Below are 22,717 nucleotides of genomic sequence, written 5' to 3'. Positions count from 1 at the left end.
TTTTGAGATGGAGTCTCGCTCTGTCGCCCAGGCTGGAGTGCAGTAGCCGGATCTCAGCTCACTGCAAGTTCTGCCTCCCGGGTTTACGCCATTCTCCTGCCTCAGCCTCCCGAGTAGCTGGGACTATAGGCACCCGCCACCTCGCCCGGCTAGTTTTTTGTATTTTTTGATAGAGACGGGGTTTCACCGGGTTAGCCAGGATGGTCTCCATCTGACCTCGTGATCCACCCGTCTCGGCCTCCCAAAGTGCTGGGATTACAGGCTTGAGCCACCACGCCCGGCCGCTATTTCCTTTTTATAAGTTTTTTTTGTTTTAAAATTCTGCTCTTGATTAACCTTTTAGACTTTTAAAAAATGCTAATAGACCCAAAACTTAATATATTTCTAGGTCATACAAGAGCGAAATGACACTCAGAGGCAACTTTCTCGAGAACAGAATGCCAGAATGTTACAAGATGGAATTCTGACCAGTCACCTTTCCAAACAAAAGGAGATTGAAATGACTCAAAGGAAAATGAATTCTGAGGTATTTCTATTTCCTTTAGTCATTTTCAAATATGTGTATATATGTATTTGTGTGTGTATATGTATTTGTATGTGTATATATTTTAAAAACCAACTATATATGCATCTTGGAAAGTATTGAGGATTTTTAAGCCATATATGTACATCTTGGGGGTGGTGGTAGCGTTTTTGGTCCATTGGATAAAGTGATGTTCTTAATTCAGCTCCACTTGTCTGCAGCAGTCAAGTAACAACATTCAGAATGGCCTCATCCAAAGGAGAAGTTTTTAATATCTTCCATAGGAATTGATGGTCTTTCCACAATCTCAAAACCCTTGCTACTAACAATAAATGCTTGAGTTTTTGGAAGTGATTTCATCACCTTGATATATTAATGGAGAGGTTAGTTTATTACTTCCACCCACAGGAAGGGAGGAAAAGTACAGCCAGTTCAGTGACCATATTTTGGATATTAATCTTCTCACTTTTGAGAAGAGTAATAGTGTGCTCTAAGTAGTATCTTATTTTGGTACAAAGAGCTTTTGAAACAATGATATGCCATGATATATACTTAGTGATAATTTAGTAATAAGTATTTTGTTCCTAGTAAAACAGTTCGGCATATTTCTCCCTGTTTCACATTATTACAGTTTCAAACATTATGAAGAGGAAACGAAAGTTATTGCGACAACAAATCATCTCATGATTTTCTAAGAGGAGCTCTACAGATTTTGTCCTATTTACCATTAGTGTTGTGAAATAAAAGTCTTCTTTTGTATTTAAATATTTATACCACAGAAATAACTGATTTAGTGAAAGAAGACTACAAATAGAGTCAGAAGCCCCAGGGAAAATCATACAGCTGCTTATATTTTTTTTAACTTTTCCTTTTCAAAATTGTGATACTAAATGAGTCCATTGATATAGTAGAAGTGCTTAGTACAATGCCTAGATTTATTATTCATCAATAAACTTAATTGTTATAACTGACTATAAAGATGTGAGAAAAGTAGAATATAGAATATTCTCAGAAAAAAGAAACCTGAAAAACTGCGGGAAATTTCGTCTGTCCAGATATATGCAGAGCCAAGGCTCTTACTATGGGTTGGTGTATGGGTTAGATATCAGAATATAAACCCAATTTTTTAATGTGATCAAATTATTAATCTTTTATGCTTTTGAATTTGTTGTACTTCAGGGAAAGGCCTTTCCAATTCTGAGATTCTTAAAAATTTTCTAGTGATTTCTGTTTTACTTTCATGGATTAATTGTCTTCAAATAAATTTTTGAACTTTGGGGAGTTAATGCTCTATAAGGTTTGAGTTTTGATCCAACTTTTTTTTTCAATTGGATATACACTTGTTGCAACCCTTTATTGTAAAATGTACAGCTTATTCTTTAATTTCAAAGGAAATCATGATATGTCATTTTCTTGGGTGCTAACTCAAAGTTTCCTTTGTTTTACTTAGAATTCTCATAGTCATGAAGAAGAAAAAGACCTACTGCATAAAAATAGCATGTTGCAGGAAGAGATTGCTATGCTAAGACTAGAAATAGACACGATAAAAAATCAAAACCAGGAAAAAGAAAAGAAATGTTTTGAGGACCTTGAAATTGTAAAAGAAAAGAATGAAGACCTTCAGAAGACTATAAAGCAGAATGAGGAAACATTAACACAAACAATATCCCAGTATAATGGACGGCTTAGTGTTCTGACAGCTGAGAATACAATGCTAAATTCTAAACTGGAGAGTGAAAAGCAAAGCAAGGAAAGACTAGAAGCAGAAGTTGAATCATACCGTTCGAGATTGGCTGCTGCTATACATGATCGTGATCAAAGTGAGACATCAAAAAGAGACCTAGAACTTGCTTTCCAGAGAGCAAGAGATGAGTGGTCTCGTTTACAGGACAAAATGAATTTTGATGCATCTCACCTAAAAGATAACAATGAGATTCTTTCTCAACAACTATTTAAAACTGAAAGTAAACTCAATAGCCTAGAAATTGAGCTCCATCACACAAGAGACGCCCTCAGAGAAAAGACTTTGGGTTTAGAACGGGTACAAAAGGACCTAAGCCAAACCCAGTGTCAAATGAAGGAAATGGAACAAAAGTATCAAAATGAACAAGTTAAAGTGAATAAATACATTGGAAAGCAGGAGTCTGTAGAGGAGAGATTGTCTCAACTACAAAGTGAGAATATGCTGCTTCGACAACAACTGGATGATGCCCACAACAAGGCTGACAATAAAGAGAAGACAGTGATTAATATTCAAGACCAGTTTCATGCTATTGTGCAAAAACTTCAAGCTGAGAGCGAAAAGCAAAGTCTTCTGCTAGAAGAAAGAAATAAGGAGTTAATCAGTGAATGTAATCACTTAAAAGAAAGACAGTATCAATATGAAAATGAAAAGGCAGAAAGAGAAGTAAGTATCAAGAAAGATAAATATTTTTCAAACCTCCCGAAAGAAAATTTAAAATAATATACGGTTATGTAGTTAACTATAAAAATAAATAGATAAGCTTATTTACGCTATCAGTTTAGAAACATCCCTTGTTTTCAGCAAATAAAAGAGCTGAGAGGTGCTTTACTTTGAGTAAAGACATTGTATCATCTATGAAATTTTGAGTTTTAAGTTACGAGCTGTTAATAGACTAGTATGAATAGTAAACTAATGTGAATAATGTAGTCTTTTACTGCTGAAGATAAAATTTTAATGTCTTTATGTTGCCACATCTTAAGAACATTTCCATTTATCTGCCACCATGAAACAGATAAATGGAAATGCTCATACCTGAAATGAGTATTTTGAAATTAAGATTCAATTAAGCGTGTTATTTTGACAGTTAATTCCAGATTTCCCAGATAAACTGAAGTATATTGCTATATCTCTTAATACTTTTCTGTCAGTAGCTTTTTATATATTTCAGTTGATGTAATTTTATTTTTATTCTTGTCAATTTGAACTGTCTAAAAAATCAGTAACAAAAATGTCTTATCAGGTTGTTGTGAGACAACTTCAACAAGAACTGGCTGATACCCTAAAAAAACAATCTATGTCAGAGGCTTCACTGGAGGTTACATCACGTTATCGTATTAATTTAGAGGATGAGACACAGGATTTAAAGAAGAAATTAGGTCAAATCAGAAATCAAGTATGTATGAAATTTAACATGTCAACAGTTAATCTATAACTGGTTAAATATATAGTGTGTTATCATACTAATTTAGTAGGTAACCTTCTTTTGTATTTTCGTTATAATTAATTTAAATTTTATTAACTTTTTTTTTTTCTTTGAGATGGAGTCTCGCTTTATCACCCAGGCTGGAGCATGGTGGCACGGTGGCACGATGTCGGTTCACTGCAAGCCCCACTTCCCAGGTTCACACCACTCTCCTGCCTCAGCCTCCCGAGTAGCTGGGACTACAGGCGCCCGCCACCTCGCCTGGCTAATTTTTTTTTTTTTTTTTTTTTTTTAGTAGAGACGAGGTTTGACCGTGTTAGCCAGGATGATCTCCATCTGCTGACCTCGTGATCCACCCGCCTCAGCCTTCCAGTGTGCTGGGATTACAGGCGTGAGCCACCGCACCTGGCCTAAATTTTATTATCTTTATAATACACTTGCTGCTTTTTTTTTTTTTTTTTTTGAGACAGTCTCACTCTGTTGCCCAGGCTAGAATACAGTGGCACTGTCTCAGCTCACTGCAACCTCCACCTCCCGGGCTCAAGTGATTCTCCTGCCTCAGCCTCCTGAGTAGCTGGCATTACAGGTGTGTGCCAGCATGCCCAGCTAATTTTTTTTTTTTTTTTTTTTTTTTTTTTTTTTTGCGACAGAGTCTCACTCTGTAGCCCAGGCTGGAGTGCAGTGGCATGATCTTGGCTCATTGCAACCTCCGCCTCCTGGGTTCAAGCGATTCTCCTGCCTCAGCCTCCCGAGTAGCTGGGATTATAGGTGCCCACCACTAGGCCTGGCTAATTTTTGTATTTACAGTAGAGATAGGGTTTTGCGATGTTGGCCAGGTTGGTCTCAAACTCCTAACCTCAGGTGATCCACCCTCCTTGGCCTCCCAAAGTGCTGGGATTACAGGAGTGAGCCACCACGCCTGGCCTAATTTTTGTATTTTTAATAGAGACACGGTTTCACCATGTTGGCCAGGCTGGTCTCGAATTCCTGACCACACGTGTTCCACCTGCCTGAGCCTCCCAAGTGCTGGGATTACAGATGTGAGCCACCGCACCTATCTTGTTTATTAAACTCTGACTTTCATTCTGCCATTTTTTCTTATAATTACACATTAAAAAAAATAATATTTACTCTTATGAAAGTTGAGAATTATACATCATTCCTCATGGAAGTTGAGAGAGTTTTTTTCCTGTTAAACAGTATTTTATAGTGATTTTTCTATTGTCATGGTGAAGCAAACCAGATTAAGTTAGGGGATAATGTTTAATGGAATGTTCCAGAAAATTGTCTTATTTCTTATTTTCACTTTTGTGAATGGATACAGAATCTGTGTTGATTTATTTTATGGATTTCAAATTAATTTGTACAGAAAGGCCATTAACTTTTCTCCAAAATACAAATATTTTAGGTTAATTTATAAACTATTTAAAATAGGCATTTCCTTCATTTTCCTTTCATTTAAAATATATTATAAAAACATAGAAGTATTTAGATTATGTATAGTATGTATATCTAAAGTAGAGAATTAAGAAAATTATCTAGATCCCTCTTGGATTTTTAAAAAACAACATTGAGATATAATTTGCATACCATACAGTTCACTCATTTAAGGTGTAAAATTCAGTCTCTTAGATTATTTACAGAGTTGTGTAACCATCACCACAGTCAATTTTAGAACATTGTTATCACTCTGAAAAGAAACCCCACATCCCTTAGCCATCACTACCATCCCCGTCCGTGTCCCTCCACCTTCTCCAGTCCTAGGCAATCACCATCTACTTTTTGTCTCCTTAAATTTGTCTGTTCTGAACATTTCATATAAATAGAGTCATACAATATGCAGTCTTTTATGAGTGGCTTCTTTTACTTAGCATGTTTCTGGGGTTCATCTGTGTTGTAGCACATATCAGTACTTCATTTCTTTTTGTTGTCGAATAATACTCTATTGTATGGCTATACCAGTTATCCATTCATCAGTGGATGGGCCTCTAGTTTGCACTTTTTGGCTACTGTAAATAATGCTGCGATGAACATTCATTTATAAGACATGTTTTTATTCTCCTGCCACTGGATTTTATCCTCAGGGTTAATCGGGCTGCTTTCACCATCTCCCTGCTTTACTTCTGCTGTTCTTCCTGTCTTTGCAGTTTGTATTCGTCTAGCCTCATTCCTTCAGACCTGGCACACAATTCCCCCTCCTTTGGGAAGCTTTCTCTGACTATTCTGGCTCTCATTGACCTCACATTTTAGCATTTTTTATCTAGTCTGTGTAGAACAATTTGCCCTTAATTTAACTTCAATTTTATTTTTTTCATGAGAGAGAAACTCATCTAATTATAAGTTTGCCTACGAGGTGAATAATATCTGATATGCCTGTCACGTATCCTTGTATAAATTGAAAATATTTTAGCTTAGCAATTGTTAGGTTAAAATTACTTTATATTATACTAAGAATTTCTTTTTTGAGACGTTGATATAATAAAGCTTTTATTCTATTTTTATTATTTTATTTTTTTACAAGCCCATGACTAACATAGGTGGTTATTCTAAATATATTTTAAGTAATTAAATATAACTGGAAACCACTTAATCTAATAAAGGAAAGTTATTCAATCAAATGCTCATGTTTTTCTCACTATAAAAAAAATCTAAATTTACATTTCTTTATTATGTAGCCAGAGCTGGGATTCATAGATTCATACCACTTTACCACCCAAAGAGCTCTGGCTGCAGCTTTTCTGATATGCCATGTGACATAACCTTAGCCTTAAGCTCATCAGAGTGCTTGCTAAAGCAGCTCAGCACAGATACTTGTTGGGAATGACTTGATTTAGGAACCTTGTTTTGCAGTAGAGTCCAGTGTTTTTAGTCCAGTGCTCTGATGGCCATGTAAGTTATGTACTACTCATTCCAGGAGGTGCTGTTTACATTGTGGTCATCGCCCACTGAGGAGAGCAGAGACAAAGTAATCTATAATTGTTTAAAGTACTGTTGGCTAGTGGAATTGGCGAAAGTTCTGTGAAGCACTAGGGGTGTATTCTGGGCCTCATGCTCCTCATTTGCTTTCACTTCCAGTGGTGTGAAGAATGATTCAGTGTAGCTATAGGAGACCACTTCCATTGGCATGCCAGCTGCCTAAAATATACAATTTTATTAGAACACAAAATACAGTAAAAATCACAAAAACAGCAAATATCATATATAGCTCACTATATGCCATGTACTCATCTAAGTACTTTATGTGCATATTCTTTGACTGAATCATCTTACCATCCTAGTGAAATAGATACTATTACTGTCACCATTTCTATTTTACCGATGAAGAAACTGAGACACTGAGCATTAATTTGCTCAAGGTCACACAGCTGGTAACTGGTGGAGCTGGGATTCCCACCCAGCTATTCCAGCTTCTGTGTGGATACTGCCTCTCAATTTCATGAAACATCTAGTTGTCAACTAACATGTCATCATGTTAATTTTTATAATCACTGGTATCGTCATGGTCATTCACATCTATAAATATTAAAATTCTAGTTGACGTGGTGGTGCTTGGAATGCAAAAATATAGATGCTTACCGTAAGGTAATTTCCTGTCTTTCTCCATTTTACCAAGTTTGTAAATTTGAGTATTTATCTGATAAAATATAGTTTGAAAACAAGAATAATGTGTTTTAGTTGTAGAACGCAGGTTGATAAACTTTTCTGTAAAGGGCCAGATAGTATTATTTTAGACTTTGGGAGCCATGGATACCTGCTGCAGCAAATCAGCTCTACAGCCACAGCACAAAAGCAGCCATAAACTACGCGTATTAAAGGAGTGTGACTGTGTTCCAATACAGTTTAGTTACAAAAAGAGGTGGTGGGCAGATTTTAGTAGATTATTATTTAGTAGATTATTTTACTAGATTATTAGTAAAGTGTTATTTTTTTTTCTTTGTTTTAGTTGCAAGAAGCACAGGATCGACATACAGAAGCTGTCAGATGTGCTGAGAAGATGCAAGATCACAAGCAAAAGTAAAATTTAAAGCAGCACACAGAAAAACATGATTATTTATAGAGCAAATAAGCAGTTATTTATAGAGCAAATAAGCAGTGTAGTATGAGAATTATATCAGCTATGATCATAGGTACATCTGTGTGAAGTCAAGGAAAAATTTCAGCATTAAGCAATTTTGAAATGCACTTTTTAAATATTATCCTAGAATTTTGTGCATTATCCACAAACCACAACTAGAAAAATGATAGTTGCCGAATCACCTACTTTTGAAATCTTTAAGCATTTATGTAATTATGCCTTCAGGTGTTTGCTAAGAAATTACACAGTATTTTAAAAATTTATCTGTGAGAATAATTATTCTAAAATATACATTGCAGGCTTGAAAAAGATAATGCCAAGTTAAAAGTTACAATCAAAAAGCAAATGGACAAAATTGAGGAGCTTCAGAAAAACCTGTTAAATGCAAATTTGGTAAGTCAACCTCTTAATTTCTGTCATAGTGAAAAGGAATTTTATTGCTTTAGTAAGAGAAGTGGAGTATCCCTTATTTAAAGTACTTGAGACTAGTATTTCACATTTTGGATTTTTTTTTTATTTTGGAATATTTGTACATACATAATGAGATATCTTGGAGACAGGACCCAAATCTAAACATGAAATTCATTTGTGTTTCATATATACCTTATATATGTAGCCTGAAGTTAATTTTATGTAATATTTTTAAAATAATGTTATGCATGAAACAAAGTTTTGACCATGTTTTCACTGTGATATGTCACATGAGGTTAGGTATGGAATTTTCCATTTGTGGCATCCTGTCCACAGTCAAGAGTTTCAGAGTTTGGAACATTTTGAATTTCAAATTTTCAGATGTTCCTCAACTGATAGATGGGGTTACATCCTCATAAACACATTATAAGTTGAAAATATTATAAGATGAAATTTAATACACCTACCAAACATGATAGCTTAGCCTTAAACCTGCTCTGAACACGTACATTAGCCTACAGTTTGACAAAATCATCTAATACACAGTCTGTCTTATAATAAAGTATTGAATATCTCATATACCACATATTGCTAGCCAAGGAAAAGACCAAAATTCAAAATTTGAAGTTTGTTGAAATTGTGATGGTTTCACACCATTGTAAAGTCAAAATATATTAATAAGTTGACCCCTGGTAAGTCAATCCAAATTGTAGTGGTTTCACACGCTCTTATCGTCGAAAAACCATAAGTTGGACTGTTGTAAGTTGGGGACTATCTGTATGTAAGAATATTTTAGATAATATGATAATCTTCATTGATGAAAGTATTTATTGTATTCATGGTAATACTGCTTGCTACTAGTAGTACAAGTCTTAACGTTATAGAAGTTGACTGAATTCATAACATGAATGAATTTGGTAGTAAGATTTTTAGTATAAAAGATTGTGATAGCCTAAAAACAGTGTTTTTTATGTACATTTTGTTTGTTCATTCATCCATTGATGGACATTTGGATTATTTCTGTCTTTTGCTTATTGTGAATAATGCTGCTATGGACATTGGTGTACAATTGTGAGTCCCTGCTAATGCTTATAATGTCTTTTGAAATTTTAAGAAATTTGAGTAATGATTTGATCTACAATTTGAATTTCTTTTATAATCTAAATTTGTATTCCTCATCAAGAATGGATACTAGGTCATTATACAAGCATTTTTTCCCCAAAGTAATGTGTTTTTCTCTTTGGATTTTAAAAAAGAGAAACCTGTGAAAAAGTAGAAATGGCTGCTCCAACAGGACATCACAGAATAACACAGTGCTCCTAGCACTGCAGATTCAGAAACTTTTTTTCCCATTTATCTGTGTTCATCAATCTTTCAAAACCTTAACAGTCCCTGCCGGGCGCAGTGGCTCATGCTTGTAATTCCAGCACTTTGGGAGGCTGAGACAGGGTGAATCACCTGAGGTTAGGAGTTTGAGACCAGCCTGGCCAACATGGCAAAATCCTATCTCTACTGTAAATGCAAATATTTGCCATATTCCTTACTCATGCCAGGCATGGTGGCAGGTGCCTGTAATCCCAGCTACTCGGGAGGCTGAGGCAGGAGAATTGCTTGAACCCAGGAGGTGGAGGTTACAGTGAGCTGAGATTGCACCATTGCGCTCCAGCCTGGGTGACAGAGCGAGACTCCGTCTCAAAAAAAAAAAAAAAAAACACCTAAAAAAACCAAAACAGTCTAGTCTCAGAAAAGTTGGCTGTGTAATCCACAATACCAATTTATTGATGTACCAATTTAATGATGTATTTATTGATGTTCTGCTTGATGTTTAACAAGCAGAACAGGATTCTCTGGTCATTCATGCTTTCCTGTGTAGAAATGAAGATCAGAAGGTTGCATTGTGAATACTAAAGTGGAGCAATGAGGTTGATGCTTCTACTAATGAGTTTCTTGAAGTCACAATAGGAAGATTTATGCGACTCTCGTATACAGATATATCTATCAGAAGAAACATCGACAAGTTTTTTTTCTAGATTTCATGTGTTAGTCCTACTTTATTGGCATCCTTTTCACACAAGTGACATGGCAATATATTGATATGAAGTCTCCTGTGAATGAGAGTATGGGAGGACATCCCTTATATGGGTGTCGTCCATGAATATATCAATGTCTCAGAAATGGAAAATTTAGTAAAAGTACTCAAAACCTGCTAAGCGTATTCAAAAATAATGCAGGATTTTCTGTAGATTCCCATAGAAATGAGTAAGGAATATGGCATATTATTAGTACACTTTGAAGTGTACACTGTGAATCAGAAATTTAATAGAGACAGCTTTCATCCAACTCATCAATAGCCCCTAACTTTTCCAGAAGGTTCTCATCTCATGTCTTTATGGAAAAGGGAATTATTCAAAAGAAAGCAGAGGCAAACAATCAATAATCTGTCCCTTGTGGAAAAGTTTTGCATTATAAAAGAAAAACAAAGACAAAGTATGCTGGTTGACATCCTAAGGGTGAGTGTGCCCACCCAAGATGAGAAAATAACACTATACTCAAAATAACACCAGTAAGAATCAACATAAAATGTACAAAATTAGCTATCTACAAAAGGAATCTGCACCAAGTAATGGTTTATGGGTGTGTGGTTGAGAATATTAATTGTTTATGGAAGTGAACTAGAAGGAAGATACCTCAGGAAAGAGGTGTGGGATGGAAATCTAGATGAGGGAATCTGGGATGAAGCCTTGAGATTTAAGGAGCTCTTAGAGAATCTCTTTAAAATTATAGTTAAATCAATTAAATGGTTAAAATGATCTGAAATACTAAAATCAGATCTGAAATACTAAAATCCTCTTCCAGAGGAAGAGGACAGAGGACAGAACTCAGCATGAGGGGTGGCTGCATTTAGAAATGAAGTGGGGTCAGAGTAGTCTGGGAGAGGGTATGGTCACTGTTAGTAGTTGCTACTGAGAAGCAAAGCAGATTAAAGATTAAAAAATAGGGCCTTGATGATTTTCAGAATTTTAAAATGAGAATTATAAGATTGAAAATTAGATTTTAGTATAAAAGAAGACAAGTGATGAAAAAGTAGATCTCTAGATGAGACCATGTATTAAAAAATATTAGAGTCTGGCGAGCACTGTGGCTGACACCTGTAATCCCAGTGCTTTAGGAGACTGAGGCAGGAGGATTGCTTCAGACTAGGAATTGAGACCAGCCTGGGCAGCATAGCAAGACTCTGTCTCTAAAAAATATAAAATAAATTAGCCAGTGTGGTGGTGCACGCCTGTTCTCCTAGCTGCTGAGGAGGCTGAGGTGGGAGGATTGCTTGAGCCCTGGAGTTCGAGGCTGCAGTGAACTATGATTGCACCATTGCACTACAGCTTGGTTGACAGAGTGAGACCCTATTACAAACAAACAAACAAAAAGGAAAGTCCAGTGGAAAAATGGGATGATTAAAAATGCCACAAGAATTAGGCAAAAGTTATGTTTTTGTTTATTGTGGAGAAGACAAACTTTATTTAAAGAGAAATGGTTAATAGAAAAGGAAAAATTGAAACTCATGGAAGAATGTTTATAAAGAATGAGAGATAACTCATCTTGAAGTCAGGTGAATATAAAAAATGTAATGGGAACCAGATGAAGGTTTTCTAAAAATTTTCTTAGTAAGATTTGATTTAACAAAAACTGGAATATCTTGAACTATTGATGACAATGTTTCTAGAGCAACTTTAGAAACGAGAACATACATCTAAAATAACTTTTAAAAAAATTTCATTAACACTTAGTATTTTATGTGTAAAAACTTCTATTTTTAACAAATAAATTTTGGTAATTTAAGTTCCAGAAAAGAAATATGAGCTGTTTTAAGAAAAGTCGTTTTTGAAATCTGTTCTTATTGGTATCAGGTTTATAAACTGACAGAAGTTTATAAACTGTGTTTTATAAACCTCCCTAAACATATGTTACTCATGAACTCATGAGAAATAATAGTTTTAAGAACAAAAGTGTTTCTAGAGTTTTAAAAATAATTGAAAATATTTTGTTTCAAAGTCTGAAGATGAAAAGGAACAATTAAAGAAACTTATGGAATTAAAACAGTCTCTGGAATGTAATTTGGATCAGGAAATGAAGAAAAATGTTGAATTAGAAAGAGAGATAACTGGGTAAGATTTTAGTATTTCAGATCATTTTAACCATTTAATTGATTTAACTATAATTTTACTTTATTCAAAACTAGATACAAATTCATTTAATATCTACTTTTTCTTGATGAAATTATTCTCTTTTAAAATTGTTTTAGAAAGTTGCAGCACAATCTGAAACTTTTTGAATGCCTAAATATTACACTTATTCTTCAGTGATTTTGAAAACAGTAACAATGCCTTTGGCATATAATGTTAACTTCTCTCTTCATCTTTTACTTCGAACTTTTATTTCTGAAGATATTTTCATTCTCTTTGGTAATCTTTCTCTCTTTGATAGTGTCCAAAGATATTCAGATCTTTTAATATCTGAAAACCTATCTGTATCACATCAAAAATTATCTTGATTTAGCTTATGCTTTCTTTCTGCCTCTTTTGTGTGTGTGTGTAGTTATAAAATATATCATGGAAATTTACTCATGGAAATTTCGCATGGATAGCTCCCATGTTTACCTGAGGTATACATGTTATTAAACTTCTGTTTGTTTTAAAACACATATGCCTCATACATATACAAATCTATGTATGATTTAAGAGTAAAATGAACAATCGTGTTTTTACTATCCAGATTTAAAAATGGAATGTTACCCGTTGTCTTGGAAGCCCCAACAAGGCTGCTTTTCTATTTATTTGCTGAGTACTTACGTTTGTTCGATTCTAATTACTATTTTTCTCTCATTGTCTTTCTCTGACATGGTTTTGCATCCCTTTTACTTTGTTAGCATTGTGCTAGTAAAGATTTCTAGATCTCTTCTGACATGCTCTCTCTGCTCATTTCCTTTCTTCTAAAACTCTGTTTCCTTTTCCCCTTAACTCAGACATCAAAGATGTTTTCTTTCCTGTCTCTTGTCTACTTTGAATGATCTTGATGTTTTTTATTTGTACTTTCTTTTTTTTGTACTTTTATTCTTATAAACTGTGGTCAGTGGATATCAAATGTATTTTTATGTCTTTTCCAACCATTTATGTATAAGTATGTATATGCTTTGCTTTTCTTTTTTCGGGAGTCTCTCTGTTGCCCAGGCTGGAGTGCAGTGGTGCAGTCGCAGCTCACTGCAACCTCCACCTCCTGGGTTCAAGCAATTCTCCTGGCTCAGCTTCTTGAGTAGCTGGGATTGTAGACATGCAACACCAAGCACAGCTAATTTTTGTATTTTCAGTAGAGACGAGGTTTCACCATCTTGGCCAGGATGGTCTTGAACTCCTGAGCTCAAGTGATCCGCCTGGCACGGCATCCCAAAGTGCTGGGATTTTAGGCATGAACCACTGAGTTCAGCCTAACTATGTTTTTCCTCTTCACCTTGGACGCTGATCTCTGGGTTATAGCTAATATTTGATGACAGGTTAATGTTTTATATTAACATTAAAATGGATAGGAATAATTTACAAAAACTCGATGTGATTACAGTATTAACTCTTATTAATCTGCCATATATGTCATATAATTTTTCTTCACATTATTTACCTAAGATTATAATTTCATTAGAGTGTTTTCAAACTATGTCAGATTGAAATAAACGAGAGAATCATGATTTATACATTTCTGTCTCTTATATGCTAAAACATATCTGTTTAAATAATTATTAAATGTTTGCCTTTTTAAAACTTGAGTTACTCATTTTGTACCTTCCTGCAGATTTAAGAACCTCTTAAAAATGACAAGAAAGAAGTTAAATGAATATGAAAATGGAGAACTTAGTTTTCATGGAGATTTAAAATCTAGTCAATTTGAAATGGATATTCAGATTAATAAGCTAAAACATAAGGTAATTTTTAATAAGTTTTGGGACCAAAAAAATCACTTAATTTTGGGAAATATAGACTTCTCAATACTTTGAACAGTGAAATAAAGATTTTTTTTTTTTAACTTTAGGGACTTGATACTAATAAAGAGAACTTTTTTTTTTTTTTTTTAAGTTCAGGGGTACATGGGCAGGTTTGTAATATAGTTAAACTTTTGTTTCGGGAGTTTGTTGTATAGATTATTTTGTCACCCAGGTATTAAGCCTAGTGCCCATTAGTTATTTTTCCTGATTCCTCTCCCTTCTCTCATCCTCCATCCTCTAGGAGGCCCCAGTGTCTGTTGTTCCCCTCCATATATCCATGTGTTCTAATCATTTAGCTCCCACTTAGTAGTGAGAACTTGCAATATTTGGTTTTCTCTTCCTGTGTTAGTTTACTAAGGATAATGGCTTCTAGCTCTGGACATAGGAACAGGCAAAGATTTCATGGCCAAGACACCAAAAGCAATTGCAACAGAAGTAAAAATTGACAGAATCTAATTAAACTAAAGAGCTTCTACAGAGCAAAGGTAGTATCAGCAGAGTAAACAGACAACCTACAGAATGGGAGAAAATTTTTGCAAACTATGCATCTGACAGAGGTCTTATATCCGGCATCTGTAAGGAACGTACACAAATTTACAAGGAAAAAACAACCCCATTAAAAAGTGGGCAAAGGACATGAATAGACACTTCTCAAAAGAAGACATACATGCAGCCAAACAAACATGATAAAAAGCTCAACGTCATTGATCATTAGAGAAATGCAAATCAAAACCTCAACAAGATACCATCTCATACTTGCCAGGAAGGCTATTATTTAAAAAAGTCAAAAAAATAAACTATTCATCTGACAAGGGACTAATATCCAGAATATACAAGGAACTCAACTCGACAGCAAAAAGAATAAATAATCTAATTCAAAAGTAGGCCAAAAATCTGAAACAGACATTTCTCATAAGAAGACACACGAATGGCCAAAAGGTATATGGAAAAAATACTCAACATCACTAATCATCAGGGAAGTGTACATCAAAACCACCAAGTGATACGATCTTATTCCAGTTAGAATCGCTACTATCAAAAGACAAAAAATAACGAATGCTAGCAGGGCTGCGGAGAACAGGGAACTCTTAGACATTGTTGGTGGGAATGTAAAGTAGTACAGCCATTATAAAAAATGTGGAGTTTTTTCAAAAAACTAAAAATAAAGCTGCCATATGATGTAGTTATTCTACTATCAGGTATTTATCCAGGAAAAAGGAAATCAGCATATCAGAGGGATATCTGCATTCCCATGTTGATTGCAGTACTAATCACAGTAGCTAAGATGTGGAATCAACCTAAATGTCCATAGACAATGGAAAAGAAAAATACGGTGTATACAGATACGTAAAGATGAAAACAACAGACACTGAGGTTTCCAAGAATGCAGAATCTGTACCAAGAAGTGTGTTCAGAATCTGGGTGACAGGATCAATAGAAGTCCAAACCTCGGCATCTTGCAGTGTAGTAACAAGCCTGCATGTGTACCCTTTCAATCTAAAAATGGAAATTTTTTTTTTTTTAAATAAAAAGATTTGGAGGCTGGGCACGGTGGCTCATACCTGTAATTCCAGCACTTTGGAAGTAAGGTGGGCCACTCACCTGAAGTCACAAGTTCGAGACAAGCTTTGACAAAATGGCAAAACCACGTCTCTACCAAAAATACAAAAAAATTAGCTGGGCGTAGTGGCATACGCCTGTAGTCCCAGCTACTTGGGAGACTGAAGCAGGAGAATTGCTTGAACCCAAGAGGCGGAGGTTACAGTGAGCCAAGATTGCGCCATTGCACACCAGCCTGGGCGACAAGAGTGAAAATCTGTCTCAAAAAACAAAAAAAACAAACAAAAAAAAGATGTAGTGTATATACACAATGGAATACTATTCAGCCATAAAAGATGAATGAAATCATGTCAGTAACATCATGTTAAGTGAAATAGGTCAGGCAAGGAAGATAAATATCTGAGTTTCTCACTCATACGCAAGTGCTAAAAAGAAAACTGAGTTCATGGAAGTAGAGAGTAGAACTGTGAGTATTAGAGGCTGGGAAAAGCAGGAGGGAGGAGAGGTGGGCAAAGGGGTGGGGAAGGGAGGAGGTGTTGGGTGATGGCTACCAAGTTAGAGCTAGCTAGGAGGAATGCGTTCTGGTGTTCTATAGCACCACAGGGCAAATACAGTTAAATACATTTATTGTGTTTTTTCAAAAAGCTAAAAAGGATTTTGAATGTTCACAAGACAAAGAAATGATAAATGTTTGAAGTGATAGATATACTAGTCCGCTTATACATTGTATACATCTATTAAAATATCTCTGTAGCCATAAATACATATAATGTTATGTGTCAACTAAAAAGGAAAAAATATTCATCCCATGATAAACCAGAACATGGGCCAACCTCAGTGACTCATTTCTAATGAATAGAATGTGGTAAAGGTGACAACATGTGACTTAGGCATTAGGTTAGAAGAGGCTTCCTATCTCAGATTCCTTGCCCTTGGAACCAAGCCCGATCTTGGGAGGAAGCTCGAGACCCAAAGGCAGCCTTGGAGTTCCAGTCCCCCAGGCTTTGAGCTGTGTCCAGGGAACCTGAGGGGAACAGAGACAAGCTGTCCTAGCCAAGATTTTCCCAAACCACAGGTTCCTGAACAGAATAAACGTTTTAAGCCATAAATTTTGGGTACTTTGTTAGGAAGCAATAAGCAGAAAAAAAATGTATGTTACAAAAATAGACAATAAGAAACATAATAACTTACACAGGAGAAATTAGTCTCATTTAAAGTAGAATCTAATAAATGTTGAGATTAATTTATTTATGGCAAATAGTGTTAAGCAGATAACCAGGAGAAAGACATAAGAGCTATCGAGGAGAAAGTTTTTTCTCCAGATGGAACTCAGAATTAAAGATCTGGAATCAGAACTCTCCAAAATAAAAATTTCTCAAGAAGATTTTAGTAAAACTGAACTGGAAAAATATAAGCAACTCTATCTAGAAGAATTAAAACTTCTAGATAGAGGGGGACTGGAATCTTCTGGTTTGTGCACTAATGTGTCTGGTTGCTGATGGTGGCCGTTGGCTGGAACTTTGGTTGGGGCAGGCACCCTGAGCACCCACGCTGGAATAGTTTGTAAATAGCTTCTTCCATTCTATAGCTTGTCTCTTCACTCTTAATTATTTCCTTTGCTGTGCAGAAGCTTTTCAGTTTAATATTGTCTCATTTGTCTATTTTTGGTTTTTTGGCTATGCTTTTGAAAAATAGCCATAAAATCTTTGCCTAGACCAGTGTCCTGAAGCAGTTATCCCTATCTCTTCTTCTAGTAGTTTTATGGTTTCAAGGTCTTACTTTTTTACGTCTGAAATCCATTTTGAGTTGATTTTATATATGGTGTTCGATAAGGGCCTAGTTTCATTCTTCTGCATGTGGATATACGGTTTTCCCAGCACCATTTGTTGAAGAGGATGTCCTTTCCCCAATGTATGTTCTTAGCACCTTTGTTTAAAATCAGTTGGCTGTAAATATATGAATTTATTTCTAGGTTCCTTATTCTGTGGCCTTAACACCAATAATTATTACCCCTTGGAATGCAAGCCAAATTAGCATAAAACATTTGCAGCTCAGGAAAAGGCTTATGGCCTTAGAATCTATATTACAGGATTCATTAATTACACTCTTATTCTGGGAGCCATTTTTTTATGAGGCCTAAATAACTCAATAGGAATTCCCTGAAACTTCTTTAGAAATTATAGGGCATGTTTATGGGGGAAGCAGTAAGAGACTTTCTGCTACCCCTTAGAGCCATGTAAGGAGGAAAGACACGAAACAATCATAGAAAAATACAAGTTGAAGATCAAGTGCAAATGTTGTGTGGCCAAGATGCTGGAAATAAGGAATATATTTTTGTGACTCCTGGTGGCTTTGACTTTGTTTATTTTCTGAGTAATTTAAGGGTTCACATTTGAAGAATCTTTTGTGTTTCAGGTGACATTTTATTGCAGTTGAATTTATTTCAGAATTTGTTCTTGGTTTTATGTTAGGCTGTTCTCAGACTGCTTCCTTCATTATCACACTATATTATTGTCTTCTTTCAGATTGATGATCTTACAGCAGACCTGGAGACTGCAGGTTCAAAATGTCTACATCTGGATACAAAGAATCAAGTTCTTCAACAGGAGTTGTTATCTATGAAAACAATACAAAAGAAATGTGAAAAACTGCAGAAGAATAAAAAGAAGTTGGAACAAGAAGTGGTCAACCTGAGAAGTCATATAGAAAGGAATATGGTAGAACTTGGTCAAGTCAAACAGTATAAACAGGAGATTGAAGAAAGAGCAAGACAGGAAATAGTAGAAAAATTAAAAGAAGTCAATCTATTTTTACAGGTTAGTTTATGTGTAGTGTGCCTCCATTCATTTCACTGCAAATTGTATTTTGGATAAATACATTATATGTGTTTCCTCTACATCCCTTATAGCAATTTGTTCTATAGATTTCTAGAAAGATGATGGCATCTGTTTCTCCCTTTAGATATTTGAGTTTCCATCATTATTATAACTTAATTGATGATTTAGAATAATGATTTTCATTAGAGAATTATTAAGACCAGTTGGCATAAAACAAAATCATCAGGAAAACAAAATATTGTGATTTAGAAATTATACCGTATTCTTGAATTGTTCTTAAATTACATTGTTCACTTTTTTAAATTTTTAATTAATTTTATTATTCTTTAAATTATCAGAGTTCATGAGTACTAATGAAACAGTGATTCAAATGTTTATACCTCAGCCTCCTGGATAGCTGGGACTACAGGTGCATATCACGATGCCTAGCTAAATTTTTAATTCTTATAAAAACAGAGTCTCGCTTTGTTACCCAGACTGGTCTCGAACTCTTGGCTTCAGGTGATCCTCCTGCTTAGGTCTCCCAAAGTGCTGAGATTACAGGCATGAGCCACCAAACCTGGCTGATAACTATTTTAAACTTAAGCTTGTTTTTTCACATATTTAACTCAAAAGTAAAGGAAAAAAAAGACACAATGATTACCCAGGTTATATATAAATTAAATTTTATTGAGGTATAATGTACAAATAAACACAACCATTTTAACAGTTTGACCCAAGTATATACTTGAATAACCACCCTCTCAACAGAGAACATTTCCAGAAAGTTCTCTCTTGCCCTTTTGTAGTTAATTCCCCCTACTTCATCCCAGGAAACCACTGGGACTTTAAGACAACTTGTGTTGTTTTTGCCTTTAAAAAAAAAAAAAAGAAAAGAAACAAAGCTGGGCACGGTGGCTCATGCCTGTAATCCCAGCACTTTGGGAAGCCGAGGTGGGCGGATCACGAGGTCAGGAGTTCGAGACCAGCCTGGCCAACATAGTGGAAACCCATATCTACTAAAATTTTTTTAAAAAGTAATTAGCCAGGCGTGGTGGTGCATGCCTGTATTCCCAGTTACTTGGGAGACTGAGGCAGGAGAATTGCTTGAATCTGGGCGGCAGAGGTTGCAGTGAGGCGAGATGGTGAGAGCTAGACTCCATCTCAAATACAAAACAAAACAAACAAATTAGGCTGGGCATGGTAGCTCGCACCTGTAATCCTGGCACTTTGAGGGCTGAGGCGGGAGAACCGCTTGAGCCCAGGAGTTCAAGACCAACCTGGGCAACAAAGTGAGACCCTGTCTCTACAGAAAATTTAAAAAAATAATTAACCAGGCGTGGTGGTGCATGGCTGTAGTCCCAGGTACTTGGGAGGCTGAGGTGAGAGGATCATTTAAGCCCAGGAGTTTTCAAGGCTGCAGTGAGCTATGGTTGTACCACTGAACTGAACCATAGGCAACAGACTGAGACCCTGTCTCTAAAATAAACAAAGCCAAAGAAATGTCTTTCCTCTCTTACCCACATGGGTATATGAGTGCGTGAGTGTGTGTGTGTCTGAGTGAGTGATAAAAATCTACTTCCTTAATAACATGAGTTTGTGTGTCTATGAGTCATTAAAACTCAATAATTTAACAAATTTGTTTTAGTTGGGATAAAGAGCGATTGAGAACTGTGCAGGACCCTTGTGCTTATGAGAGAGGATGGAGGGTGCAAACTGGTAGAAAGCATTTGAAGATTAACAGAGAGCAAATCTGGGCCACTGGAAAATATGTAGCCGTTGTGAGAATAGAAAGTCTTCGCTACTCATTCTCAGCTTTTTCCCTTCCCTCAGGCTCCTGAGAGATAGGAGTCTTGGAACACAATCTACAAGGCCAAGGTGGTGGTATCCATGATAACACAGGTTTCTTCACATGGTATTTACGATAGTCTTACAAAGCTCTACGTGTTAGGTCTTAGCATGGAATGAGAATAGGGAGAAATCTTAGTGATAAGCCAGTATAGTTTCTCATTTTACAGATGAAGAGACCTAGGGAAAGGTTAAACAGCAGGCCCCAAGCCATAGAGCTAGTCAGGCTCAGGATCACACTCCACGTTCCTTTACTTGTAGTCCAGGTGATTCCATAACCTTATGCTCCAGCAGGTAGAATTACTGTAAGAGATCCAAGACCTTGGGCTTTTTTCTCAACATGTATTGATGTGCACAGCATTTATTCCTAAGAAGCTCTAAGTTCCTATATCTTCCATACAGATGATTGCTTTAATTTACTTTGCCAAGTATATTCATAATATGGAATATCACATCAAAATTTTTAAGCATATTCAAGTCTCCCATGAATATATTTTAACACAAAAATAATTTTTATACGATTTTCATTCGAAAATACCTACACATTTGTAGTCATTTTCTTTCTTAGGTTTTCCTTATGTTACCAGTTATTTTTTATTTTCCATATAACATCGTTAGACATCTGGGTTGCCAGTCAGCCTTTATTGTTTTGATTACTTCATCAAAGATGAAAATGCTTCTCTAGTAGAAACTCACTTTCATTTCTTTGGAAGGTGTATTTGGATTCCCGTTTCAGTTAGAGCCCTGGAGTGTCCTCTTATCTCTTTGACCAATGCCTGTTGACACAGAAATCTTTCTCTTTTGGAGTTTGGGTTAAAAACAAAACAGCCCTTAGACACCGAGTAGGTGGCCATGGTCTTACTCAGGTTACATATTTTTAATATATTTTAAAAACACATGCTTTTAATTTGTTTTAGGCACAAGCAGCATCTCAAGAAAACTTAGAGCAGTTAAGAGAGAATAATTTTGCTTCAATGAAAAGTCAGATGGAACTCAGAATTAAAGATCTGGAATCTGAACTCTCCAAAATAAAAACTTCTCAAGAAGACTTTAATAAAACCGAACTGGAAAAATATAAGCAACTCTATCTAGACGAATTAAAAGTTAGAAAGTCCTTGTCAAATAAACTAAACAAGTAAGTCAAAATATAGAATAGGAAATAAATTAAGCTCATTCATTTGCCTTGAAAGCATAATTCTTAGTGAGATAGGTTCATGAGATTAATGGGAAGTGAAAGCTAACTAGGTAATATAATTTTGGAAAATGTTAGTAAATTAACTTACCTTTAAAATGTGAGTCCAGGACAGTTTATGTCTTTCCTCGTTTTTTTTTTTTTTTTTTTTTTTTTTTTATGGCTTTTCCGTTAATATTCTTACGTAGTTAACTAGATCTATGTCTTTCAGCTATGTGCTTTTGAAACTCTGTTAATTTAGACATTGACATTGTCATCAAATTGTTTATCAGCATTGCTATAAATGTAATTATTAATGAGTTGGGCTGTTTTTTGGAAAATTACAACTTAAACCAGAAGGGTCAATATCACTACTACTCTGCACATTCTGGCACTCCATAAATGAACTTTCCTTGATTGTGATATCTGGTGTTATCACTAGAGGGCGCTGTGAGACAAACTATCCTGTGTAGTTTTTCTACTACTTAAAGGTATGCTAGTGAAATATGATTAACGTAGGGATGAAGGGAAGTATAATTCATAAAGTGGTTAAAAATAACACCTTGGTCGGCCTGAGGGAGTGTGTGTGGAAAACAGGTCAGGCCCCACCTCTGATGCCTTGGGAACAATGTTAGGAGCTAACTGCCTTTGAGGCTCTTTAGTTCTTTTTGATCACCAACTCAGCTATCTTCTTTTCCCCTAGAATTTTTTGCTCTGAATTATTCCTTGGTGCCAGATGCCTAATATTTTTCCAGATAATGGGTGAAATAAATGTAAAAGGGTGGTGAAAGCAAATGCTTGCACATGTCTTGAGGATTTTTTTTTTTTAATCTCTAAACTGGTTTACTAAATACAAGTATTTTTAGCTGGGCTTTTTCCTTTGTTCTTAGTTCTGTTAATTGTATGTATCAAAATGATGTTTTTGATATGTTTGTACATAGTGAAATGGTTATTATAGTCAAGCAAATTAACATATTTATCATCTCACATATTTACTCTTTAAAGACAAGTATTTCTAATGACATCCTCAGGAATCTTACCTGTGGAGCGTTCCAGAAGGCAGCAGGTGTTAACCTGTGAAGCCATACATCATTGGTAGCCATTCTCTTCCCTTCCCT

The 22,717-nt window shown here is 35.5% G+C and overlaps 2 protein-coding genes across 12 annotated transcripts in view; one reads left to right on the top strand and one right to left on the bottom strand.

The window, feature by feature from the left end:
• Positions 1-22,717, bottom strand: part of RAB18 (RAB18, member RAS oncogene family) — a 539,744-nt gene that overhangs the window by 444,907 nt on the left and 72,120 nt on the right. The gene's annotated exons all lie outside the window — the stretch shown is intronic.
• Positions 1-22,717, top strand: part of ANKRD26 (ankyrin repeat domain containing 26) — a 94,660-nt gene that overhangs the window by 63,341 nt on the left and 8,602 nt on the right. For 9 of the 11 annotated variants that reach the window (XM_050804473.1, XM_050804482.1, XM_050804481.1 and 6 more), the window contains 9 exons: positions 389-526; positions 1,974-2,930; positions 3,508-3,660; positions 7,634-7,704; positions 8,065-8,158; positions 12,227-12,339; positions 14,015-14,144; positions 18,290-18,580; positions 21,346-21,563. In XM_050804473.1, coding sequence (XP_050660430.1) covers positions 389-526; positions 1,974-2,930; positions 3,508-3,660; positions 7,634-7,704; positions 8,065-8,158; positions 12,227-12,339; positions 14,015-14,144; positions 18,290-18,580; positions 21,346-21,563 — 2,165 coding nt within the window. Of the gene's footprint in view, positions 1-388; positions 527-1,973; positions 2,931-3,507; positions 3,661-7,633; positions 7,705-8,064; positions 8,159-12,226; positions 12,340-14,014; positions 14,145-18,289; positions 18,581-21,345; positions 21,564-22,717 lie in introns of those variants that run through there. The other 2 variants (XM_050804479.1, XM_050804480.1) reach the window with 2 other exon arrangements.

This window comes from Macaca thibetana, chromosome 9 (genome assembly GCF_024542745.1).
Source record: "Macaca thibetana thibetana isolate TM-01 chromosome 9, ASM2454274v1, whole genome shotgun sequence".
Taxonomy (NCBI): Eukaryota; Metazoa; Chordata; class Mammalia; order Primates; family Cercopithecidae; genus Macaca; species Macaca thibetana.
Note: the sequence above shows the minus strand (reverse complement) of the source record. Positions and strands in the feature narration are given on the sequence as shown.